The following is a 26,428-nucleotide window of genomic DNA, read 5'->3' as shown; positions in this document are numbered from 1 at the left end:
AGGCCGAATAGGTCCACCTTTCCTGGGCTCGAAGCAACTTTCGGGTCACCTGATCAAAGATGACAGGACTTCACAAATTTCGATTGCTGTTGCCAGACTCCAGATTCTTCGTAGCTTAGCTTTCTCAACTATTCAACCAATATCCCACATCTCCACCTCACCCTCACCCTCACCATCACCATCGCATCTAACTTCGCCTCGTGGTTTACCGCACTCAAAGGCGCTCTCGATACTCGGGCCCCCTATCCCTTCCAGATCCTTACTGTCGCGATGGGAACAGAGACTTTGCTGGGATCGCGAGACGACTACTATCAATTCATTTCCGAGGCTCGACCTCACCCCGGGCCAACTAGAGCAGTGAGCTGCACTCATCTTCGAACGCGTAGCTGATTCTAAGCTGGTGCATGACGTGGATCACGACGAAGAAGGCCGAACGCAAGACCGGTATGCGCTACGCACATCAATGCAGTGGACCGGTCCACAGCTGGAACCTTGCACTCGCACTTTGAGTAAGTCCAGACGGAGCCAAATTCTACCATGGACAACCCACTCCTTGATCTTGCCGAGGAACGGGTTTACTACGGAGGAAACTTTCAAGCAGCAGGGATAACATCAGCAATGGAGAAAACCATGGGCGTGATACAGATGCTGGGCAAAATGATCTTCTTGTAGTGCCCAGAGATTCTCAATCCGATGCTTCGTAAAGGACCACCACCAAATCTCAGCGCCGACGACCCGAGAATCTCGTTTGCGCTCCAAGGTGTTGATATTAACATGGATTCATATATGTCTCAGCCGGCATATCTTAACCACCCTGGTAGCAACCATGTGCAGTCCGCATAGATGCACAATCAAAGCCTGGACTATCTGGCTTTGATTACCCCTCGTTATGTAGGCGACGCTGTCGAACTCCTGGCACTAATATCTGCGACATACCAGTACGTTCTGCTCCAGGCCTTGGATCTTCATGCTATGTATCTACCTCTGTAATCCATCACAGAAGCTCTATGGGATCGTGCGTCAGGGCCCTGAGATGCCCATGCATTGGGGTCTGGTAGATCATGTAGCCTATGATTCTGGCAACAAGGTGTCAAAGAATCAATAGGTTCGCATATCGGTGTATGCGGCTTTACGAGTGGTCGAGTTTCGTGAGGTTATTCTGAGCTGCAGTTTTCCTCAATAGTGGGCCCACTTAAAGGAGTTTAAGGGCCCTGTCACCTGTCCTGTGTTATTTGTGTCTTAGACATATCATGAATTCATCTCATAAGCTTAAAATAGGACTGATTTTGATGGGTCCATCTTGCTTAGTTGATCACTTGAAATTTTACTTATAGATTATCTAATGACACTATCCTGTTGAATTCTTCACACATCAGCCCTCCCAGGTCACCTCCATAATGGAGAGATATGATTTAGATGGCTGGGATATTTTTTTTTTCACATTGAATCGCGAGTCTGTGTCTCTAAAAAGACTCTAAAAAGAGTCTTCCAATCATCCGGTGTGTGCTCTTGAGCATTCTGCAAACCAAGCATGTACATATCGTAGTCCCTGGTTCTTCTTATCAGTATATAATTCCCCGTCACTTCAAATATATATAAAAATAAACCTCGTACCGTGCTTCACGCTCTTTCAAATAATGTGCCTCTACATAGCCGGGAATGATACGATCATTTAGTACCACCTTGGCTCCAGGCTTCAAAGCTGGTATCAAAGCCTGCAAGATCTTCCGCGCGTATTTATTGGACCAGTCGTGCAGTACATGCCGTAACAAATAAACACCAGCCCCCTGTACCGGTTGGTCTTTGAAAAGATCATGGGGCTGGAAGCGGATACGATCCTGGAGATTAGCCGGCAAAGGTTGTTCTGCCTGAAGAATGACCTCGGGGCGATCTTGTACAATGCACTGAACTTTAGGGCAGTGATCTGCGAGTGCACGGGCGATATGGCCAATACCACCGCCTATATCGACGACTGTGATATCTCCAGACCCGAAGGGGAAGTGATCTAGTAGATACTGCGGGGAGTAGCCAGGTAGTTGAGCGTGCCAACTCATGGCTTTAGCAAAGATTGTCGCACGTTCAGGCATGGTGGCGAGGGCTTGGAAGACCGGGAGATCAGTGTTATTTTGTATATTCCATCCCTGTTGCCATTAGTCAATTTGCAGTTAAATACCTAGGTAGTCACTGGAATGATTACGCTGTGTTGTGGTTCTTCCGAGTCATTGTTTTGCGATACTGCTTCGGCGATCTGGGAGATCAGCTTGGTATGAACAGGGATTTGGTGTAGTTGGAGCGTACTTTAAGGGCACCAGGCGTGGTCTCGCCAAGTCCAACCAGCATCCAAGAACGCATGCCCTCATTCTTCGTTAGAATCCTGGAACCAGCTGTGTGGATGAAAAAATCAGGTTTTTCTTGGAAGAAGACATGATAGGTGGCGGCGTGTGACATTAATGGGCGAACTGTATTCTCATTGCGATTAACGCGCTCTGCTAGATCTTTGATGGTGGTTCCCTCACTCGGAAAATTCTCAAAGATCTTCAGGCGCACCAGTGCCAATATACTCATAGAAGGGTTACGCTGAAGAGATTAGTCGGGTTGAAAAGTGTAATTTGCCCTCTTTACTTACCAATTCAGGGCTACCCAAGAGTGCTGGGTCTGTCAAGAGATCACGTAACTCATCGAGTAAGCCCAGGAGCTTCATGCGTGCGGCCAGGGCATTTGAATCTGGAGCATCGGTCTGCAGGACATCGGGTAATCCATGCTCGAAAGAAGACTCGGAGGTTCCCTGGGAAAGCAGGTCGCCTGCTAGGGTGTGAACAACGTTAGCAATTTCAGTGGCGCGAGTGGTGAGGTTAGCACGGTCCATTGCACCGATGATGTATATGTTAAAATTAATCAAATAGCACTTTCAAGGGAAATCACCACCTTTTTAAGCGATAGCGCAGGTAGCACGAAATACTTCCGTAAATATAAGACAATTTTCCAATTTAGCTCGGTTATACAGGTATGGCATGGTCTATAACAGCGCTATCACCCCAGAATCCCTTATCTTGGCTTTTGGCCCCAGCCAAGCCCACGCTTTTATTGAAAACGCACTATTGTACGCCATCTGTAACCCGACGAAACGACACTAGAGCACTTCTTTACATTTGGGATGGGCCAAGCCAACTTTCAAGACAGGGATTATACTGGAATGTTGTGGGCCAATTGATTTTCCGTGGTCATCGCGCTGGTTAGGTTGAAGGTCCACGTCAGCAGGAAACCGTGTGAGAAAAAACAGGAATTAATGCTTACACTCAATACACAAAATACAGCTACAGCATATTTACATTTCATTAAACGTAGCTACATTTACAGAGTATGGAGAGAAATAAAAGAAACAAAGCAAAGTATGTCGAGTATGAGGAGAAACTTGCAGGCCTAGCTAGCTTTCCTCCATTACTCTTGTCAAAACTGAGGGAGGATGAGACATCTTCGTTAAGTTGTTGCCCGAGTGAGATCATTTCAACTTCAAGTTGGTTCTTGGGGTTCTTGCACCGCTTGCTGGAATTGATTGAGTAATACACCGTGCTTTTGAAGTGTGAGTCGTTTGAGGAGGAGCGCGTCTTGAGATTCGTGCATGCCTGGAAAAACGCAGGTATGAAAGGCAAAAGGCTAACCATCAGAGGTGACAAAACCTTCCAGGATCTAGCTGATCTCCATGTGACATACTACGATGCCCTGGAGCAAAAGCAACCTAGTGGACCCTACGCCTTAGCGGGATATTCGTATGGTGGTATGGTCGCCTTTGAACTTGCAAAGAAGATCGAAGCAGCTGGGGATGAAGTAAAGTTCATAGGTAGCTTCGACCTACCACCGTACATCAAGCATGTGATGAGGCGACTAGATTGGACGGGGTGCCTTTTGCACGTTGCATTTTTCTGCGACCTCTTTTCAGAGGACCGTGCTGATGAATTGGCACCTGAGATACGCCCCTTGGCTAAATCAGAGCAGCTGACACGAGTGATGGGTGAAGCGAACCCAGCCCGTAGGGCCGAGTTGGGAATAACGCTTGCATCCCTGAATACCTGGGCTGATGTGACCTCCCTTGCAAATATCGGCCGTAACTACGATCTATCCGGTACGGTTTCTTGTATGGATGTTTTCTTCTGTGATCCGTTGCGAGGCGTGGCAGTATCGAGAGAGGAGTATCGCTACAACCAACTAAACCGTTGGGAGGAGTTTGTCAGAAATGATCTCAAGTTCCATGAGGTGGATGGCCAGCATTACACAATGATCTCCCCAGAACGTGTACCAAAGTTTCAACAGAAGTTGAAAGATGTGCTTTCTGCGAGAGGTCTTTTATTTCCAAGGACAAAGCTGGACGTCATTTATCTGCGGAGCAAGATATTTGAGGATGATTGGGAAAATTGCGAAGAAAATAATCCGGTGGCTACGACATGACTTATCTCCTCGAAGGAAGTTTAGAACAAGTCGCCACTGGCAGCGAATATTTTGACTTCTATCCCCTGTATACAGCAGACAGTCATCCTTAAGTTTCTCTTACTGCTAGCTCCGTCTGATTTGGAATGGATGGATAGAAGCAATCGTATTGGATTCACAGCCTCTATAACTTAACTTTCACAACCCTCTACTCAATACAATCTCACATCGTTCCTCTACATCCTCCAATAGCCTACCTTGTCGAAGCTATCCTTATAGACGTAAACCGGCCAGGCAACCCCCACAAACATCCACCAACGGTGTCACCTACCTCCATACAAATGGTCTTATCAACATATGCAAACCGCGGCCTTCTTGCGCAGAGTTTTCATTATAAAGTCTGCTATCCACGCGGTCAAAGTGTTTCTATATTCGGTGCATCAGACGAAAGTCTCCTACCCATGGGGCCAACTGCCTCTCCCACAATTATTTGTCAATAAGCTATCCATGCGATCGGTACGTCTTCATTCGACGCACCTCACCCTTCAAAATGCTTTCGGCAACTAGCTTCGCGGAGCCACAGCTCTCAGTCCTCGCTCCCCCCAAGTCATCACCAAATTCATGTGACTGGCTAGCAAGCATGGCCAGGTTATCACCCTTGAGATGATGGAGCATATCTTCCGTAATAACGCACACATGAATCGAACTTTGGTGAACAGTACTCAACGTCCTACTGTTCATTAAAAAAGTCGATTTACAGTGCTCAGAACAAAGTCACAACTTTGCACTAAGGTGGACACCAAATGCCAAGACTTTACGGTACATACCTATGTACATATGTATGTGCACAAGGACCATACACAACCTTGTTTACGCCATACCAAACATGGTTAGCGTATAACCTTAATGATCTATAAATCTTCCAAGGTTCCGAGGTTACTGTATCTCAATGACCTATATTTTCAATCAACAACATGGTGGATTTCGATAAGACATATCTGAACAATATCAAAACTGGAAAATGATTTAAGCATCTAGGTTGATTTGCGAGGCCGAGAAGGATATTGTCTAGCGGCGTACGCCTTTAGAATGTATACCTTTTCTCTACAACTTTAGAGACTCATGATCCGAGACTACGCAACTGGCTTAATGATAATATAAACCTTGGAGGTATTGTGGGTTTAGAGAGCAGATAGTTGAAGAGGGGAAGTTGCATAATGGGGGGGTCCCCTGAAGGACACTCTCATCGCCTACTCAGGTAACTCCTTCCCACTTCCACGTTACCTACCTACCCAGGGTATAGATACCCCCTTCCCCCTCCTTCTCTCATCATTTTTCTACCCTCTTCATCTCACCACATCCTCATCCATGGATACCACCCCCAAAACATCTCATCAAATATTTTATCCACCCCATACCTTCCATCAGATCTTCCATCATCAACTTAAGCTTCATCATTTCTTCTATCTTTCTACATCTACACCTACCCAATAATATGAAGCTTGTGATCATCATGCCCTTGACGCATTGGCCTTAGCCCCAGCCACATGCATCGCATGCCTGGTCAGTTATGCCATTTATTTCCGACTTGCCTGTTCTTTCCTTACTTACATTCATCCTTCAGGTAACCTCACCACATAACAACACCTCGTTTCAACGTGCCTGCCTAGGTGGCACCTGCCATATTCATCATCCATTATATGATTTGTATGTTTTGCCTGTTTCTTCTTTTTCTTCTTTTCTCCTTCCATCTACTTACATCCACTGTTCAGACGCATCAACACGTGCTCCTTCCTTGATAGGATCATGACTTCTTGTTAGGGTGGCCAACCATTCTCTATTGTATGTCTGCTTTCATGTTGTCTCATTATATTCTATGACTTGATCAACAGGACATGTGGCTGACTATACCAGGCATGTGTGCTCGACTACATCTAGCCTTGCCGTGGCAGCCTCTTTGGCTGGACCTGAGCAAAAGGAAATAACAAATAACAAAAAGGAAAAAGGAAAAAAGGAAAACACTTCAAGCAACATTTCAGTCAACCATAAAATGGATTATCCATCCAGTCAGCCATCCGATCAACGATCCAATCAAACCATCCACTGCAATCAACTCTTCGATGAACACTTCGACCAATCAGTCAAACACTCAGTCAACCAGTACTTCATTGCATTACAATCACCGATCCAATTCGATCAACAGTCTACTACAGTAAACAATTCAACTGTGCAACCCGATCAACCATCCAACCATCCAACCAACACTTTATTGCACTCTATTCAACAATCCACTGCAATCGGCACTTCAAACCATCACTTCCAGTCTGACTGTGACGGGCTTTACGGCTTCAGGGCAATCGGCAGACTGGTCAATCAACGTTCGATCAACCACCTCGATCAGTTACCTACTTTGAACAACCCTCCACTTGAAAGAAGCCCTTCGATCATCCACTTAGATTATCCCTATTCCCATCAACCGCCACTTCGAACATCCACATCAGCCAGTCTGACCGTGGCGGGCTTCGGCTTCAGGAAAATCGGCAGACTGGCCAACCAACCTTCGATCAAGCACCTATTTCGAATATCCTCCACTCAAATACGACAACAATCGAATTCAAACGATCACAACCACTCTGACCGTGGCGAGATTTAGCTTCAGGATAACCGGCACACCGGTCACCCACCAGTCCGAACAATCATCTACTTCGAACGACCACATACACCAGTCTAACTGTGGCGGGCTTCGGCTTCAGGACAATCGGCAGACTGGTCACAATCACGTCGATCGACCACTTCAATAAACCAATGAGACCAACCACATTAATAGGTCTTACCATGGCAGCCTTTGGCACCGGGATAATCGGCAGGGCTAGTCAGCCATCAATCATCCGCTTCAATTACCCCTCCAACGAACTATCCACTGAGCGACTTGACGACTTCAAACTTTCAACAACTGCAATCAATTCTCCACATTTGATCACCCACAATGCTTTAACCTTGAAGAGGAGGAAAGAAAAGAGCCGACCTTTAACGGAAGAGGTCCGCAGGATGATCTGTGAAGGAGGCTGCTCATCAGGAAGAGGTGACATCGTGTACCTAATCAGGAAGACTCTTAAGACACTTTACTTTGATGGTCAAAAGCTTGCCCCTTTTTACTTGACTACAGACTACACCAATAAATCACTTTGACCAATCATGAGGATCTCACGTTAAGTCTCATTCGAAAACATCTAACAGGGGACATGCGAGGCCCTTTTGGCTAAATACGTTAAATTGGGCCAAGTTCCCATTCTTCGTTATCTGAATCCAATCACTCAATTTCCATTTTGGGTGTACCCTCCCCCCTTGGAACTAGAGTCTGTTAATTTATTCCTTCCATTGGACCGGGACAGTTATTACTCGAATTGATGGTAAGCTGTTGCGAGATCTTTGCCCATGTAGCTTCAATAGCAAGTTTTCGTTCTCCGATCTCATTCTCCGCGCCATAAACACCTTTCTGCTTTCCCACAACGACATTTCGGTATCTGAAATTGATAATGTTTAGTGAAGACTAGTCTGCTGTGGGCTTGACATACCTGAAGCAGATATCAAGAGTGTCAAGGACAGCAAAACCAAGCTCCACACCACTCATTATGCATTATGTGTGACTATTTGATTTTGGCAGGAATTCCTGAATAGAATGGGGACAGGAGACGATAGCAACAGAAAAGTCGGATTTTGGTTTTGAATGCCTCACATATGAGTCAGGTGATAGAGCAAAGGTGGCCCAGCCGCACTTGCGAGGGGCGTATGTGAATTTGTCCCATCACCACCACAGAGAATCAAGTGAACCCGAATCGTCTCTTGAGCAACACATACTACAATGGTGTCTGATCTTGTGACTGATTGGAAGCTAGTTGTTCGGTTCTCCGCAAAACACACCCACCATGTCGTTTTCGTATCGGATGCTAGACCTGCCATACCAAAACAGACCCCCTTTCCCCAGCCTATCGACTATAAACACGAGTTGGAAGCAATTTCGAAATTTTCCCAAACAAAAGCACGCAGTATGCACACTACCACCAACCATAATGTGAGGGTGCCCCTGAAAGAGTGGAAGTGCGAACCATCACAACCCAAATGGAATTTGTAGAGCCCACCGACAGTGTTGAAATACACTGTGGTCTACGCGATCATGAAAGACTCGGCACCAACCCTTCTCAAAATATATCTAGGTACGAATTCAGGTAATTTAATCTTTCTCCCATTCTAAGGTAAATCCAGACATCAAAGCCCCTCAAAAATTGGATCGAACCCGCTGTATTTGCCACAACTTGTTCACCGTCATAATGAGAACATATATCTTCAAATATATTTTGGAAACCTAGCTTTTCAATACATACCCAATATATATATATATATATATATATATATACATATAGATTTCTCTCTCTTTCTCTGAGATAGCATTATATCTAGCATCCTAAATTGCTGGATTCCTGATAATTTTATCAAAAACTGAAATGGCGGGACCAGAAACACAAAATGGCTACCTCGATGTCGGGGGCAGCTTCCTTAAAGAGCTACCAAGTTCAATCGAAAGATATACATATGAAGGAGAGTGTTCCTTCCTCCGAATCTTCAATCTGAAACTTAATCCCAGCGAATCCCCAGGAAATGAGAAGAACAATTTTATCCTGTTTCATACGAGTCGTGGAACGATCGAAACCCTGTTGAATCCAGACAGGGAAGCAACTACCCTTTCAAAGAACTGTTCCTCTTTTGATCTGGACGAGGAACTTATCCTGATAAAAATTCCCTCCCCCGAACACTCGGCCGCAACCACTGCCGTGGACCACGCAATAATGGCAGCTCTCCTACCGATGGGGTTATTTGACTCCCTGAACGGATATCCTAACGCGACTATCCAAGGGCAGACCAGAGGAAAGCAACCTGATCAAGGCTGGGGCTCTATAAGGCCACCACCTGGTTACAAACGGACACCCTCGGTTGTGCTAGAAGTTGCCTGGTCTGAATCGGATTCAAAATTGAATTCTGATGTTCGATTCTGGCTGGCACCAGGCGACGGAAACGCCAAGACTTGTCTAACTCTGAGAGTAGACAAACACCGACTAGCAATCCGTATTGAGAACTGGAGACTCCAGAATGGAAGTGACCATCGCGTCCAGATGATCCAGGTGACCAAGGTCTCAAACTGCATAACTGTCACCAACGACCCTCTTATCATCCCGTTCCAAGATTTATTCCTCCGCGCACCATCTATACCCGCCGAAAGAGATATTGAAATCTCACATCAAGCTTTGGAAGTTATTGCAGAGAAAATTTGGGATGTTCAGGGCTTCTAAGCCTCTGCGATCACTCTTCTCCCCATGGTCTTCTCTGTCATGTACTAGATTTCTCCGTCGGACAAGCGAGAAGTCTGACCATGTATCTTAACCAGGAAGCAGACCAAGCCAGCGCTTATTGCCTTATTTCCTTATTGCCTTGATGCATGCTCGAGTGCCTCAGAACCTTTCGACAAGTGGTACTCTTTTGGAAACCAGTGGAAACTAAGTACAGTCAAACTTCGTTAAAATGTAAGGACCATCGGAGAGCAAGTACTTACAAATTAACGAGGTTTGTGAAGAAGTGAGGATCTTGGCATTTATGGGTTATGTAATATATCGTTTTCGTATTATATAATCTTATTTTAGGGACCGTTAAAACCGGCAGAAAAAGGCGGGATACAGAGTTAAGCCAATGGAACTAATAAAACACGTGGGCGGTAGGCCTAGAAAGCAATTTTATTAAGTTCGTAGAATCGGGGGGGTACTATATCTAATTAGGCAGCCTTGGCGCTCTTTACTATGGCGAAATGTCCCGGGAGCATAAATTTTTCCGAAGTGATAGGTATACAAAGAAATGGAGTACATTTTAATGGTGTGTGACTGTAGATTTGACCGAAAAGGACCAGGACGTCGGCTTGTCCAAATCTCACCCCCAGGTGGATTACCTAGCCCGTCCCTCTCCACTACCTTCACCTAGTCTACTACTAGTAGTACAGCTCGTCGGGATCTTACGCAAGATGTTCAGCTCCCGATCCGCTTAGCTTCCGACATTGAGGAAAGTTCGGCATACCGCGGAACCTCGTAAGATTATTTCACTTGGTCGGAGCGCCATTGATATACTCTTTCAGTCATTAGAATCTCAAGGTCCTTATAGATTTTCGGTGTTATAGCTAGGAAAAAAAAAAATTCACAATTTACAGCAAAACCACCAGGAATGGGAATATGATAATAATTGGAATAATGTGTACCTATGTAGTACGGTGAATAATATACGAAGTGCCATATACCAAGCCCGACATACGAAGTGCGATTACGAGGGCAGTACAAAATATAGAGTATATAGAATTTTTATGACCAGGGGCAAGAATAGCTAGCTGGTTGCGTATGGGTCTTCTATGCTCGAGGACGATACGATCTAAATGGGAGACCAGAAAAAGGCGGGAAAGGCGGGAAATGCGGAAAAGCTTAAAATGCGCCGACAAATTTTCAATTTATGACCGTGGGATTGAGCAAATAGACGAAGTGCTCAGGGCGTGATTTGTGATCTTAAAAGGTTGAATAAGAAATACTAACAGCGAAAACTAGTTGATCAGTGGAGATTTTAAAATGAGTGCCGGACTCGGACATGCCGTTCTTGGCAAATCGGCACTATTTAAACATACTAGACTGTTATAGGAGGTAAGAGGACCCACGACGGCAGTCTCGCATTTGGGATCGCCAAGCACCTTGTTTTTCATTGTCTGCACTCCGTACGGAGTACAATACAATAGATAGTGGGACCTCCGAACTATTGGGCTGAACTTCTTTGCGGGTACGAACTTCAGCCCAACAGTTCGGAGGTCCCACTGTAGATGAGATCTTATCTGATATTAACAAGCTTTTACTATATCCCTAAAGAGTAATGGTAGCTGAATGCGAACTACGCATTTAAATTAATCACAATTAAATCAAAATAAATAAAAATCGAGCATTGACAATTCAAATGTTTGACCTCGTACTTGGGTGGGTTAAAATATGGAGAATTACAATATACCTAGAATCTGGAATCCTTGAATACCTCCATCTTATTAGCGAGCCATCTTTGCCACCAGGGTATTCATACATATTTCCGAGCTCCCCACCTTCGGAGCTCTTAGCGCGTTTACATACCGCAAAAGTCTTTGGCCGGGATGATTATCACCTTGTTGGGCTCCTGAAACATGGAAAATCTTTTAATTATAACGAGTTTGTGTCTCGTGGCAAAGCATATGAAAATTGAAACTAACAGCAAGGCATGCTCCTAAAACTCTGTAATGATTTTGATGGCTCAGGTAGTAAGCTAGCATCCGATCTATATATTTACGATCTTTATTCTTGTCGACTAAATCACGATTTCCCCTTGGGACAAGGAATACCAGCCTGAATGTCGCGTGACTCGGAAGGAAATTTCCAATTCCTCTTTACACAATCCCCGGCCCACTCTCTCATGATGATCATATTGAAGAAACAGGGGATGTATCCATTGCCATCGGGTGAAAGCTCCACTCCGTTGCTTCAACCGGTTTCATGTGGCCTCCATCAGGATAATATAGCATGAAACAGTGGCAGTCGATATAGCGATTACCATTCCCACTACGGTATTTATCGCCGTCGTCCATTCTCTAGAAATGTTGATTGGGGGCCTTAGGAATAGAGAGGACAAACTGCGTTGTCAACAACAACATTAGAGGTAGTGAAAGGAATGCTATTGATTTGCTCCTTCTGTATATTGCTAGGAATCTATTTGTATCGGGTAGGGAGGGAAAGGGCTGACACTATGTGTCGGAAACCAGCCTCAATTGCGTTCGTGATGTCAGAAGATGTTTTGATAGGCCAGAATTAACAAATAGACACTAAAACCTAGGAATACAAACGTTCATCAGAGCCGTGATTCTGGAACCCATTTTCCAGTCAGTCGCCTACTCCGCTATTCGACCAAGCTGACGCTTCATAGGGATCCAAAAAACATATATTGTCATCCGTGAGGGTAGAAGCAGGGGCCAAGAAGGCCGCCACAAAGAGGATCAATGACCGGGTTCGCATTTTGTACATATGGAACCGCACTCGAGTGCCAACTACTAAATGTCGATTGAGGATTCGCTAGAAAGAGTGATTCTATTATTTGTGAACCCGTAACCCATTGCACGTGCTTATATGTCCCCGACTATCCCACGGCACGGACTTCTCCGTAGTTCGACGACCCGGTTACTACTTTAAAGGGACTAAACAATTCCATTTATACAATTAGCCGTTCTAGAGCAGAGAGATTAGCGCACCAAGTATTCTGTAGGCTCTAGTCATAAACGGCTGACTATGTACACTATACTCTGTAGGCTCTTGTGGATCACTACCCCGGAGTTCCGAGTATATTACCTCCAGCACCCTTACATCCATGGATACCTTCATGATTATCTAACATTATAAACATTGTGAGTTCATATTTCGCGCTACTCCGGAGTTCCGAGCTATGCTAATTTTGGCTATATTTAGTAGTCATGTTAAAAGTCACTAAGATATTGGCAATGGAAACGACCGGGAGCGGTGCGCCAAGTATCTATCCAAAGGAGGAAAATACCACCCCCTTCCTGGCCATTCAATGTACAATTTTTGAGGATCGGCACAGTGAGCTGAAGCAGACTGAGACAGATTTATTCTTCATAAGGCCTACTCTTTACAACAACATATGTCATTTCGAATATCTACCTAGGTATATAAACGACTAGGGACCTTCTTCTATCCTTTATTATCACAGCACCACAATCCACTTTAATCCAAGGACCACCGATTTCAAACACTAAAACATAAATTTATATTTTTGATACATTGTATCTTAACCATCCATGAAAATGAAGACTTCTTTCGCTACGATTGTTCTATCTCTTGCTGAGTGCCGTTCGCCGCCCCTACCACTGAGTTCCGAGTCTACCCCTAGAGCATCGGCGACTTTTCCCTCAAGCACACCGTTGAGGGCGACAAATGGGATTTGACATTCCACATTACCCCCAGGAGCCCCGCGAGTGAGGCCCTCGAGACCACCACGTGCCACACTGCTTGGTGAGTTACTGCCATTCTTCAGAACCCTTAGTAAAACAACTTTTTTTATATTATCTCGAACTCTACTAGTCGGATTCTCTTTCAAATCAAAACATATACTTATATAGCTATTGTTATTATTAACAGTAAATTTGAATTTTATACGACTAGTAAAAGGGTCGGAATACAATATTATATAGCGATTACAAGATGCCTGTCGAACCCCTTTTAATAGGCTTTAATGGTGGCCTTAAGGGCGCGAGCCCACCTGGGCATTTATGGGCTTTGCGGAACGCTAGGTCCATGTAAAAGTGCATATTACTGTTAGTCATCAATATCCGCACAAATTGTCAAAACAGCGGATTTTGTCATTTTAGTTGGTTAGTTTTCTGTTAGTGTAAAATGTTGCTCTCTTTTTTACCTAATCTATACCAAATATGCTTTTGTTAGTTAATTGATGGAGTATATCTACTATATAATTGGACAAAGCCGTACGAGTAAAGAAAACAAGCGATAGATTATTTATTTATGGTGAACAACTGACGTACATATATTTGAGCTTAGAAATTATAGGAAAGTAGTAAATAAAATGTGAACAAAAAAGCAACGAAGACCACAAAGAGCAAAAAGAAAGATCTAACAAGCAGCCCGAGTAAACAATCGACCATCAGGCAATACCTTAGTGTAACACGACTCCATTCGTCATCTTCTTCTCCTGTAGTGCTCTCCTATAACTTAATTGGCAGCAGTTGGGATAGAGTAGTGATGTCACTATTGACACCGATATTAACTAAGGTAAGCCACGGAGTTTAAAGGAGAATCTTACTTGGACAACATAATGCTCCACTCGTCAAAGTCGGAGTTTTCTCAAGCTTTCAAGGTGTCAACCCATCCTTCCAAGTCCATGTTGAAGATGGAGACATCGCCCCGTGGAACGCCCATCATCGTGGTCAAGCGATCATTGATCAACCACTTTGTAGTGCTTCCCTCAGTCACTTTGACCAGCTTATCGAAATACTTAGCTTCGGCGAAGAACGACTTGTCGCCCACGTAATGACTCGCGGAGCAATAGGTCGTAGCTTCAGCCGTGTCCTTGCCCGTGAGCTGTATAACTTGCGTGCTCAATCCGTGGAAGGTGGTAACGTGCCCGATAGTGTTCTGCAGCTTTTCAATAACAGTATCAATGCCACTCATGAGACCAAGTGAGCCCGTATAGTCCGCCACGCAATCTTCTGTAAACGAATTTCGAAGCTCCGCGTACGTGTTTGTATCAAATGCAACTGCAATGTTTGAAATTGCATTCCTGATGAGCTCATGATCGGATATAGTTGTCTCCATTGTGTTGGTGATTACTCGGGTTCGGGCTTTTGATATAGTTTGACTTGTCTGTTCGGGGATGGTTGTACGATTTGGACTTTCGCAGGTATAGAGGACGCAGAGAGAGAGATGGAAGTGATTCTAATAAGAGGTGAATTCTAGTATAAGCTGAGATCAGAAAACCGTTTGCTTCTTATACTTCCGAGGATTGCGGATTGCGAGTCTAAGTTGTCAGACGTAGTATAGAGTAGTTGCCTGAGGTCTGACCAATTGATTATAAATGCGCCCAATAAAACAGATCACCAGGAAGTTGCTCCTTTACCACCGAATACCATACTCGGTTGCTGCAGCTGAGAATTTACAAGTAGAATTTACCAACTGAACCGGAACTCCGCGTTTGCCCTACCCTACTTTGTGAGGGTGGATCCATCCGGACACAGCTTAGTAAGCATGTAGATCTTTACCGAATTCATACTTGATGATGACCAGATAAGGTAAGAAGACAATGAGTGATTGCAAATCAAAGATTTAAGAAGTGAACGTAAACATGAAGATTTTTTTTTGGGGGAGGGGCATGATATCGTATATAAGGCCTCATTTACTTACTTCGGATAGTATCAGTTCATAATCAAGAAATTCATGGGAATCCTTTTAACTTCTACTTTTTATCAGAGCCGAAGACACAAGTTGAAGTGCAAAACCTATAATGGCCTCCCCATTCTACAACTACACTATCGCCACTCTGACCAGGGGTCTCAATACCCTGTCTACTCTCCTAAAGAAGGCCGAAGAATACGCGAAAGAAAAAGACATCCCGCTCGATGAACTTCTCAATGCCCGCCTTGTCGAGGATATGAAGCCTCTCTCCTTTCAAATTGTGACGGCAACAAACGTTGTCTCCAAGGCCCTCGCTCGCGCAGCTTTCGTCGAACCACCACCACAGGAAGAGCCCGACAAGACCTACGAAGATCTGTACAAGCGCCTTGATAAGACACTTGCAGAGCTTGAAAAGGTGGATCCAGCTAAGATCGCTATCAAGGAAGGACAAGCTTTCAAGGCCCCGATTGGAATGAATGTGCTAGATTTCACGCTAGAGGATTATTCGGTGCAATTTTTGATCCCGAATTTCTACTTTCATGTGGTGACGGCTTATGAAATCTTGAGGGTGAAAGGTGTGCAGATAGGGAAGTTGGATTACCTGTCGGAATTTATGGCCTAATCAAGTTGATTAAGCCACATGTGAATTAGAACAGTCTAGGCATACTGCCCTAGATACACTGGGGGGTCAAGAACACATTCCATCTTCCATAGTTGTGAATTTAATCAAGTATATGGATAATTAGGAAAACCCTTTGCCTATTATACTCTAATCGTGGTTTTCGGAATATAATGCGGTCTTCGACCAATACGATTACGGCACTTGTGATCGTGCTACCTAGGTATGTATGATATGCATATTATGCATAGGCATTGGGAGCAACGTACGGAGAAAGTCAGGATCAATACATTCGATTTGTCATAGCAGGCTTGAATATTCATCCGGTTTTTGTTCGTGGAAAATGCCTAGTCGAGGCCAGTTGGTCATATTGGGTAGTGTTGGCCTCATTTGAGATCGGCGGATTGTGATCGGCGGTCTCAACGTCGAGATCAGTTCCACTGATAAACTCGAATTTTATGGCCCATAGACTCTGTCGAATTTTCATGGCATAGATTCTGGAATGACTGGTTAATTGGAGAAGAACAGTATGGAACAAAGTGGATGAATTGGAGAAACTGGGTTATCCATGGATACGTGGGTAAGAAGGTGAAAAGATGATTTCCATGGGTGTACCTGCCCAGGTACCGCCAAGAAACCTAATCCTTCGCCAAGCGCCTTGGCGAAGACCGGCCTTCGTACGGGAAGTGGGTCCTCAGGGCTATCTATTCCGTACTCCGTACGGAGTACGAGGTATGTCCGTACTATGTATGTAACCTTAGAATACCAATGTCCGGCTGGTAGGTGGGGCTATGGGCTAGAAAGGTGTGCTCAATATTTTGCCCTACGGGCTAGGACGGGTGCAGATCATATTACATATTCCACATTGGATTTTATTTCCACGAAACCAAATGTGGATAATGGCCAAATTCAACTTCATTTCTAGGAGATATTCTTGCCACCATCGCCATGTGGACCATTTACGTTATATGTATATAGGTCGATTTTCAAGATTTTGGTTGATCGACCCCATAAGTTACTCTGAATCTATAAACACCCCGAATCTCGTGTAAGCGCACGACATGAAGCATTTCCCTTTTTAGAGCCATGCGATCTGCGGTGATGACAGGGTTCTAGATTGTCGATCAGAGCTCACCCTGAGACCTTGCCATCCTGCGACCCTGCATATATGCAGCTCTTCTGTGGTTCGGGGACTTTATCATTGAGCGAAACATGTTCATCGAGGGAGACTCGGAGGAAGCATGTGAAATTTGTATGCAGATCTACGGATTATATGTACTCTGAATATGCATACAATCACGCTAGGCCATTCGGGATGGCATCGTTAGAGTGGGCTTATCTTGATCAGGCCGGTGGTATTACTGCATTCGGCAATAAGAAATTCGAAAATATTCAGTAGAAAGTTTAATAACGAAAAGCTCAATTGAAACAGGGGTTCGATTGTGACATTCGGCCGTCGTGAAACTGCAATGTCTATCAAAACGCTCGCTTCGGATCACATCATGGCGTCGGGACCATAGTACACGGCATAGGGTCTCTATCTTTAGCCAATACCATCTCATCCAAGAGCATGATGTACAATCCGAGGGCTGAGCTGATCCCTCCGATCATGAACGGAATTCCGTGGGTCAAGCATATGGGGATCGGGGTACCCTGCGGATCTTTTCCTTCTCGGCCCCGAGCGAGTTTGCCGCCATACTTTGTATGAAGGATTTCGGGACCCCAATGAGGTCTGTGATGTAATTTGCACGATGTGGGTGGAACGGGTGGGTATTACTAGCGTATGAGTTGTGAAGGACTTCTCCTTTTGGGTTGTACATTAGGCTGATAGTGGATGGTACTAGGGTACGGGGCAGCATATAAGTCGTGAAGGAGTTCTCCTTTTTAGGATTGAATATCATATTGAGCTGAGAATTTATTTACACTAGAGAGATACACAATGGCGGACTTATCAAGATCTTCGTATGTTTTATCACATTTATGATTTTGTTCCTTGTTCTCCTTTTTGGGTTGTTCAATTGAAGTTTCTTCCTATTCTGACTATCGAACAGGCTTGTAGAACAGCTTCTACACCTCCGCAGTGAGGCATCACACCCAGACTCCTCCCACCGCCTCTCTGCCCTATTATCCACGCATACTGGCCCTTGGCCCATCCGTCACCTAATTCCAACATATCAGGACATCTACAAGTCCATTCCCGAATCCCACAAGACTAATAACAATGAATCAATTACTCGCCTTCGTGCACAAGTCAAAGCAGCCACCCCCAAAGTTGCAGAATTAATAGGCACAGACTCCCGCGCCGGTCTGATCGATGCTAATACTGGACGGCATCTGACACATATTGCCATCCGTCAGTTCTTGGAGAGTTTCCAGATTCCCGTGGGACTCTCCCGGCATGGAAAGCCTCGCATCGCTGTCATCCTGCCTAACGGCCCTCTTATGGCAGTTGCTGTCCTTGCTTTCGTCAACAGGTACACCATTGTACCTATGACAACGAACACGGTACCAGAGCAGCTGCAGACAGATATAGAAAACTCGCAAGCTGATGCTGTTGTCGCGCTGGACGCTGACATCAGCAAGTTGCAGCTGAACAACGGTAGTCGGCCAGTGTTTGGTATTGAGCAGCTTGAAGATATGACTTTCCAGGTGGTCTCTGCACACAATGCTTCTACTGCATACGACCATCCCCCCAATTCTGGGGACGATATCGCAATTATCCTGTTCACCAGTGGTACCAGTGGTACTAAGAAGCTGGTTCCAATCACAACTTACAACCTCATCGCTGGTACCATCGCCACGATGGAGTCAGTGGAATTGTCCGAGACAGATACATGTCTTAATATGATGCCGCTGAACCATGTGTATGTTCCCTATCAAATTATATCATAGGAAAATAACTAACAGTATCAGTGGTGGTATTATGCGCAGTATCTTCTCTCCCATCCTGGCCGGCGGTGCCACAATATGCTGCCCCTCGTTTGACCCCAGCATGTTCTGGGATGCAGTGCAAAGCCCTCATATGACACCAACTTGGTATTACGCCACACCCACGATGCACCAAATGATTCTTGCTGAGGCAGAGCACCGCCCCGATGCTGTTAAGCAAAGCGTCATCAAGTTTATCTGCAATGCTGGTGGTGGCCTTCCTCCAACTCTTGCGGTGCAGCTCCATGATGTTTTCCACTGCGTCGTCCTCCCCAGTTATGGCATGACCGAATGTATGCCCATTGCTGCGCCGCCAAGGGACTATAAGCTTGATCGCCCTGGAACATCGGGAAAGATCGTTGGTCCCGAGGTTGCAATCTTGACCGAGAGTGGCGAGCATGTCTCGCAAAATGGGATGCTCGGACATATCTGCATTCGTGGATCCCCCGCTTTCGAGGGATACCTGACCCCCGATGGTAAGATCGATACCAACGCATTCAACGAATCTGGCTGGTTTGATACTGGTGATCTTGGACACCTCGATGATGACAACTACCTGTATATCACTGGCCGCAGCAAGGAGGTCATCAACCGTGGTGGAGAAATCATTTCGCCAGTCGAAGTGGAAAACGCTGTTCTGACCACGGCCAAGGATCCTGAGTCCCCACTGTATGGCCGCGTCACTGAGACATTGGCCTTCTCTGTCCCAGACGAGGTCCTACAGGAAGTTGTTGGTGTGGTTATAGTCACACCTCCGGGAGCCACTAGGCCAGATCTTCGTCAAATACACGAAGCTTTGCAGCCTATTCTCCATCAGCCCAAGTGGCCGGCTCTAGTTGTATACATGGATGGTGTGCCGAAGGCAAACAATAAGATCCAGCGTATCAAACTCGCAGAGCGGTTGTCCTTGGAGACCTTAACCACGACCACACCCCTGGCAGACCGGCACTACCATGCTGTTTGCCCGCCCACTGGTGCTCCGCTCACTGCATCGATTCAGAGGAAACCGTGTGTTATTGACGAGAACATCATCCGCTCGGTTCTTACCGAGAAAGCAAATACCCCTGACGTGCATGTGCAAATAAATCCACGCGACGGTCTCGCACAAGTTGTTTTGTTTGTCCAGAACCCTGATGATGACCATGTGACACCTGGCGAGCTCCACGAACATCTTGATGGCTACCTCGTACCTAGCCGCATCATTCCCCTCAAAGGTCCGATGCCTCTCGATTTCTACGGAAACCCCGACCAGGCTGCTATCAATGAGGCGATCCACGCCCGCAACTCGGATGGCGACATATCGCCCCCTCAACGCCGTGTGCGTGAGATCTTCGCTGTCGCCTTGTCTTGTGCACCGGAGGAAATATCCTCTGCTACAGACTTTTTCGCGGCTGGAGGTGATAGTCTTAGTGCTGGCCGTTTGGTTTCGCAACTTCGTCGCGAATTTGGTATTTTCCTGGCTGGTGACGTCCTCTTCCATCACAGCACCGTTGGAGAGATAGAGCACAAGATCCTTGAAGCTCTTGAAGTTAAGGCAGCCAAGGGTGACGACGGAGAAGTTGAATTGCCCGGTTGCGAAAAGACCTACAGCAGCACGAACCCAATTATCTTGATCTTGCATCTGTTCCCGACTGTGTTCTTCTTCCCCATGAAGCGCGCCTTCCAGTGGATGATGTTCGCACATGTCGTGGCCGAGTGCTCAAATCGATTCCCCATTCGTGAGAACCTCATCGCTCGTTTGATGCTGGTTGTTTTCGCCGTGATGTCTGCTCGCTTATGTTCACAAATTGTGTCTCCCATCTTTGCTATCACCTTCAAGTGGCTCGTCATCGGCCGCTACAAGGAGGGAATGTCCCCTATGTGGGGCCCGTACCACACTCGGTGGTGGCTGACCCAGAAGGTATTGCAGGTGTGTGGAAAGGGTCTTTTCAACAACTACAACTGGTCCCGCATTCTTTTCTACCGTTTGGTTGGCGCAAAGATTGGAAAGAATGTCACCATGTCTGCATCCGCTAAGCTTGGTGAGTATGATCTGATTGAGATTGGGGATAATGTTGTTTTGGATACCTGCGTGTGTCGCCCCTTCGGCGTGGAGCGCAACACCTCTATGCTTTTGAAGCGTATTCGCATTGGCAAGGACTCGTCTATTGGCATCAAGTCTGTAGTCGCTCCTGGTGCTGATATCCCCGAGAATACCTGCATCGGTCCCAACTCGTCGAGCTGGGAACTCCAGGACGCCGATGAGTCTAACCGCCAATTGCTTACCTCTCAGATCCCTAAGCCTCACTGGCTCTGGATTGTCCTTATTGTCGAGCCAATCAAGTTGATCACATGGACGGCTGCTCGTATTACTTGGATGGGTGGTCTTATCCCTATGGTTCTCGAGTTCCCCACTCCCGCGGCCGACATGTTCCGTTCTACCCTACAGTGGTACACCAGTGATAAGCGAATTGCATTCCACATTGCCGCAAGAATCTGTCGTGCTGTTGGTGGCCCAATTGTGCTCTTCATTGCGGTCTTGATAATCAAGTCCTTCCTAGATCTCGTCTGTGGCAAGCCCAAGCCTGGTCCTGCCTCAAAACAGTCCACTCGCCAAAAGATTCGGAGTGCTGTGCTTGCACAGATTCTACCCGCTGGAGACATCCATGAACTCACCCGCCTTACTGGTCGCCACTACGAATTCGTCTCGATGGCTGTCCGTGCCCTTGGTGGCAAGGTTGGCAGGCATGTCTACTGGCCCAGTGTTGGTCCCGTCACTGTCGACTTTGATCTCATTGAGGTTGGTAATGATGTTGTATTTGGCTCTCGCTCGACTCTGGTCACATCCGACGGCTACGGCCGTGACCGCATCGTGATTGGTGATGGTACCATGGTTGGTGATCGTGTTGTCGCTTTGCCCGGTGCTACCATCGGCCGTCAAGCCATGATCGGCTCTGGTGCTTTGCTCCGCCGTAACGGTGAATACCCTGCCAACACTGTCTGGACTGGTAGCAAGGGTGGTGAGGCTATTCAGTTCCCAAGTTCGACAACCACTTCCACCGCACCAACCATCGTCGGGGATGGTAGCAGCAGTCCCAGCAGCAGCAGCGAAGATGAGAAAACGCCAATTGAGAAATCACCCATTGAGAAGCAGCCCTACTATAGTAGCAAGGATGGGACCGTTACTGAGATCGCTGAGCAGGAGGTGGATACCTGCAAACCTTTCGGCCGCGCCTTCTACCGCCACGAGGCTAGCTATTATGTCCTCCGCATGTGGCAAATCGTCTTCTATTCTACCTTTGCAGTTATTGTCACTACTGTATATTGGCTCCTCACCGTCTTGTTCTCCCTTTTCATTCTGCGCACTATCCTAGACTACAGCAATGCTGCTGGTTTCAAGCAAGGCGCCTGGCGCCCATTCGTCCTGTACGGCACCCTCGCCTCGGTTTTGTCTATCATCACCTCGGCTCAAGTTTTCCTCGCCTTCGGCATCGTTATCTGCATTAAATGGATGGTTGTCGGCCGCCGCAAGGAAGGCGAATACCACTGGGACAAGAGCAGCTACAACCAGCGCTGGCAATTCCTCCTTTCCTGCGAGACTCTGATCAAAGACTGCTTTGACGGAGTTGGCCTTCTGCCCATGATCTCTGGCTCTGCTTACATTTCCTGGTACTACCAGCTCTTGGGCGCAAAGATTGGAAAGGATTGTGCAATTCATGCCAACGGTGCCCCCAGCATCTTCTTCACTGAGCCTGATCTGCTCACTCTCGGTGACCGTGTTGCTGTTGACGATGCCAGTTTGGTTTGCCACTTGAACTCGCGTGGTGGCTTTGAGCTTCACACCTTGAACGTTGGGGACCGGAGTATCCTGCGCGCTGGATCGCGTCTGATGTCCGGTGCTTCTATGGGCCAAGACGCTTGTCTTTTGGAGCATACCCTGGTTTTGTCGGGTGATCATGTTGAGGATGGAGATACGCTCCAGGGATGGCCTGCCGAAGGATTTGAAGGGAAGCGTGTTTAGAAGCTTCAGATTGTTTTTCTTTCTTGGTCCTTTTGTTTTTTTTTTTTTTTTGTTTTTTCTTGGATGGTACATATACTAGAATTTATAGATCGAACTTCTCAAATTTTAATTATTGTTATATTGTTATATTGTTATGCAGAAGACCAAGGGTTCCTTACACGATATTTCTATTTATACGGTATGGTGTTGAAAAATGATAGTTAATACCATTTCGGCTCTTCCTTTATAGTCCCAACTTGGATAATCGTACAACTCTTTGGCTATTCGTAAATAAATATTTCAGGGCAATTTCCTAATTAGGTAGTTCTCCTACTTTGATTTTGCCAATTGCCCTCCCTTCTCTTTCTACACCGCCTCGTGATGTAGTAAGATAGTAGGTACCTGTACTTTGTATGTAAACCACTAATAAAAGTAAGTCACTCTAACATCATTTGATATCTCGTCCTATGTCTCTTCCTTTTTATCCACTACATACATGTGCGTATGTTGTCACCGACTGCTGCGTCAACTCTTTCCTTAACTGATTTTTTTTTTTTTTTTTTACAACTCCTTTATCGCCACAATGGCTTCTCTAAAACAGGAATATCTAATCTGTCACTCAGCTCCTAGGATCGTCGCTGAATCCACACTCCACCTTCCTCCTCCCCACTCCCCCACTCCCACCCCTGGATATTCTAAACGAGACGTTCTAAACGAGACAGGCCACGAGGCAATCGCGCAAAAGGCCCCGAAATCGGCCCCGTGGCCACGACGGTCGAGGACGTGAGCATAGAAAACCAGTATAATAAACTTATACTCGATTAAAGCATGAAGCAGGCAGAATGAGGGAATTTTTACAACAAAATGTTTATTTTGTTTAAAGCTCTTTTACTATACAACCAAGAGTCAATAACGTAGACAGATTATAGGGCAGAATGCATACGCGGCGCCAAGACCGGCATATGGCAGAATTTTCGGACCGACTATCGGAAAGGCGGTACTCAAATTTGAGAGCTTGGAGTCCCGGTCGGGGACCCCGGGGGGGTACGATTATCTAATGGGTGGGTACATAAGCCCTGGCCATCAGGTTGTACCTGATGTATGTATCCATGGATATCAATCTTGGAGCACGCTATATAAAAACCTTCCAAGGCTGGAATTCTTAAGTTTGCCACAGCTCCAAGGGTCCTCTCTGACGTCATAATGTGAGCTTTCTTCACGTGTTATTGAACCCTCGATTTGCGTCATAATTTAGTATCGAATTTGTTATAGACCACAAGACCAGGTGTGTTGGCTTTCCAGCAGGCTGTGAGGGGACTGTGATGGCCAGGAGCCATAATGGATGACTCTAACCGCGTATCTATATTCGAAAGCAAGCGCCATTAAGTTGAGATTACATCCAGATGGCGAGGCATGGGGATTAGAGATTTAATAGATATGCTTTATCCATGTTCACTATTCAAATTTAGCACTAGTAAAGTACTCTGAGGGAACTTAGAATTCATTCGGCAAAGATCACGCACGGAGTACATGCTTTATGCCCCGAGCTAGAATATACATCGGGCCTTCTCTGCTAGACCTATACCTTTACAGCCGACACTCTCTTTGTCATTTCATTGACATTATCCATGGTCCTTGGAACTTTAGGCACTTTATATCCCTCAAGGTAAGGGATGCGATCTTCTTCTGTCAGATAGTAAGCATCGGTATACTATAGTGGTGCTAATATAGCAAGCGAAGATTGCAGAACATACCAAATAGAGCCTTAACCCAAGACTTTGGTGCGGCACCTGCGGCCTCATCCCACAAAGTCACTAAATAAAGAGCTGTTGTACCAGGGTTTCCCATCATTTGCATGGCGGAAGCATTGAAGCGGGGATTGGCCCTCTTGGCCTCGGCCGCGCGTGCCGCACAAGCCTTACCCGCCGTCTCAACGGTGATATATTGGTTCGCCTCAGGTCCGAGAGTATCATAAAGATTGAGGTTCTTAGCGACCGTCGCCCAAATGTTAGGATCGAAGTGCACATTGTCGCCAAAGTAGATGTCATTGCGGGACAGTGACCCATCGAACTCGATCTCGTCGTGTCTTGCTAAATCAAAGAGGTTGAAGGTCGATTGGTTCCCCGTGGTTGAGAGGTTGAAGTTCAGCGCTAACTCGAAAATCCCGTCCATCGTTGTGGGTTCGTAGTTATAGGCGCCAGCTATGGCAGATTGGAACGCAGGTAGATCGATGTCTTTTCCTGAACGATGGAGCCAGCCGTGGTTGGCCAAGGCATTCAGACCAGGGCATGGAGACCGACTGTCGCTTGGCAGTGGTGGACGGAATTCATGGCCTTTATGCTCCCAGCCGTACGAGCTGACTGCAAGGGTGAACAGAACTGCTTTGAACAAACTTGACTTCATAGCGAGTTGGATTGATAGCGGTATGGTAGATTCGTAAATAAGTTTGTGAAACCGATGTGATGGTCTCTCCAGTTTGACATGTATGAGCCCTTTTATATCTGAACATTGTCGCACTGTAGACTAGCCCATGGTCAACGAGCGTATCCAGGACTAAGATCAATCACATAGGGCGTATTCTATACGCGATGGATGCAGAGTATCCAGTCAGAATAATTATTCACGTTAAGCTTTGTGGGTAGTTGATGTAGGAAACCCTGTGGAGTTGAGACCATTCTTCCAAGATTCTCCAGGCTTCCAGTAAGCCTGCGGCGCAGCTCAAGCCCACGAGGTCTGTAATTTCTTCAATCTTGAATTATGAGATAAATGATTATTAGTACACATACCACTTCAAAACGACAGATGACCCACATATCAGGATCCATAGCCCTATCAAATCTATCAAAGCAAAGCTATGTTTTCACTATGCTAAGCCACTCAGATGCCTGTAAAAAAAAATCATCGGGGCACAGAGTACTCCGGAGAGAGGAAGAATTCCATAAAAGTGGATCACCGGCGACCCCTATTTCTTCGTCGCTGAAAACACATTGCTGGGATTACCCGGACGATCGTCGCTTTGACGATCGTGCGATTGATAAGGCGCCTTAAGAATACAGGTTCCACAGACAAGTGAAATGGCGCTAAGTGTGCCCCTTGTTTGTGCAGCATGTGCATTTTGCTATGCTCTCGCTTGTGTAAAATGCAGAAGAGCTCGTGTCCACACGCATGTACAAATATAAAGGAATTAATTTAATCTACTGTTAAAATAGTATTTATAGTAAATATATAGTAAATATATAGTAAATATATAGTAAATATATAGTAAAAGTGCGTGTACAACATACCAAGTAAAATAAAGACGTAGGAAGCGGAAATACCAAAAAAGCCATGCTAGTCCTGATTAGGACGTAAGCATGCACTCTCTCTGATAAGGCGGCAGGTCGGGTTTACAGAATACGCTTGTTGCCAATAAGGGGTAGAATCGGTAGATGCCTTTGGGACTCGTGTTCCAACTGTCCCATGAATTCT

At 45.9% G+C, this 26,428-nt stretch overlaps 10 protein-coding genes across 10 annotated transcripts; 5 read left to right on the top strand and 5 right to left on the bottom strand.

Annotated features, from left to right (window-relative positions):
• Positions 1-1,437: 1,437 nt before the first annotated feature.
• On the bottom strand, positions 1,438-2,866 carry N7487_001644 (uncharacterized protein; the record flags this gene model as incomplete). Its single annotated transcript, XM_056869392.1, has 5 exons — positions 1,438-1,549; positions 1,615-2,141; positions 2,186-2,248; positions 2,299-2,577; positions 2,627-2,866. 5 exons carry the CDS (start codon positions 2,864-2,866, stop codon positions 1,438-1,440), a joined length of 1,221 nt encoding a protein of 406 aa, XP_056734176.1.
• Positions 2,867-3,639: 773 nt separating this feature from the next.
• Positions 3,640-4,443, top strand: N7487_001643 (thioesterase domain-containing protein; the record flags this gene model as incomplete). The annotated part of the gene is made up of 1 exon (XM_056869391.1): positions 3,640-4,443. The coding sequence occupies one exon, from the start codon at positions 3,640-3,642 to the stop codon at positions 4,441-4,443; it is 804 nt and encodes a 267-aa protein (XP_056734175.1).
• A 2,451-nt stretch (positions 4,444-6,894) lies between these two features.
• N7487_001642 (uncharacterized protein) lies at positions 6,895-7,511 on the bottom strand (the record flags this gene model as incomplete). Its single annotated transcript, XM_056869390.1, has 4 exons — positions 6,895-7,008; positions 7,043-7,153; positions 7,179-7,291; positions 7,337-7,511. 4 exons carry the CDS (start codon positions 7,509-7,511, stop codon positions 6,895-6,897), a joined length of 513 nt encoding a protein of 170 aa, XP_056734174.1.
• Positions 7,512-7,732: 221 nt separating this feature from the next.
• Positions 7,733-8,053, bottom strand: N7487_001641 (uncharacterized protein; the record flags this gene model as incomplete). Its single annotated transcript, XM_056869389.1, has 3 exons — positions 7,733-7,773; positions 7,822-7,946; positions 7,998-8,053. 3 exons carry the CDS (start codon positions 8,051-8,053, stop codon positions 7,733-7,735), a joined length of 222 nt encoding a protein of 73 aa, XP_056734173.1.
• Positions 8,054-8,924: 871 nt separating this feature from the next.
• Positions 8,925-9,767, top strand: N7487_001640 (uncharacterized protein; the record flags this gene model as incomplete). Its single annotated transcript, XM_056869388.1, has 1 exon — positions 8,925-9,767. One exon carries the CDS (start codon positions 8,925-8,927, stop codon positions 9,765-9,767), a length of 843 nt encoding a protein of 280 aa, XP_056734172.1.
• A 4,620-nt stretch (positions 9,768-14,387) lies between these two features.
• Positions 14,388-14,858, bottom strand: N7487_001639 (nuclear transport factor 2 family protein; the record flags this gene model as incomplete). The annotated part of the gene is made up of 1 exon (XM_056869387.1): positions 14,388-14,858. One exon carries the CDS (start codon positions 14,856-14,858, stop codon positions 14,388-14,390), a length of 471 nt encoding a protein of 156 aa, XP_056734171.1.
• A 685-nt stretch (positions 14,859-15,543) lies between these two features.
• On the top strand, positions 15,544-16,056 carry N7487_001638 (DUF1993 domain-containing protein; the record flags this gene model as incomplete). Its single annotated transcript, XM_056869386.1, has 1 exon — positions 15,544-16,056. The coding sequence occupies one exon, from the start codon at positions 15,544-15,546 to the stop codon at positions 16,054-16,056; it is 513 nt and encodes a 170-aa protein (XP_056734170.1).
• Positions 16,057-17,992: 1,936 nt separating this feature from the next.
• N7487_001637 (non-ribosomal peptide synthetase) lies at positions 17,993-22,981 on the top strand (the record flags this gene model as incomplete). The annotated part of the gene is made up of 3 exons (XM_056869385.1): positions 17,993-18,015; positions 18,105-18,917; positions 18,967-22,981. The coding sequence occupies 3 exons, from the start codon at positions 17,993-17,995 to the stop codon at positions 22,979-22,981; spliced, it is 4,851 nt and encodes a 1,616-aa protein (XP_056734169.1).
• A 562-nt stretch (positions 22,982-23,543) lies between these two features.
• On the top strand, positions 23,544-23,747 carry N7487_001636 (uncharacterized protein; the record flags this gene model as incomplete). The annotated part of the gene is made up of 1 exon (XM_056869384.1): positions 23,544-23,747. The coding sequence occupies one exon, from the start codon at positions 23,544-23,546 to the stop codon at positions 23,745-23,747; it is 204 nt and encodes a 67-aa protein (XP_056734168.1).
• Positions 23,748-24,682: 935 nt separating this feature from the next.
• Positions 24,683-25,363, bottom strand: N7487_001635 (Chloroperoxidase; the record flags this gene model as incomplete). Its single annotated transcript, XM_056869383.1, has 1 exon — positions 24,683-25,363. One exon carries the CDS (start codon positions 25,361-25,363, stop codon positions 24,683-24,685), a length of 681 nt encoding a protein of 226 aa, XP_056734167.1.
• Positions 25,364-26,428: the final 1,065 nt, after the last annotated feature.

This window comes from Penicillium crustosum, assembly GCF_028827405.1.
Source record: "Penicillium crustosum strain IBT 35664 chromosome Unknown utg000001l_segment0_segment0, whole genome shotgun sequence".
Lineage (NCBI taxonomy): Eukaryota > Fungi > Ascomycota > Eurotiomycetes > Eurotiales > Aspergillaceae > Penicillium > Penicillium crustosum.
The sequence above is the reverse complement of the archived record's forward strand: the minus strand, read 5'-3'. Positions and strand labels throughout refer to the sequence as shown.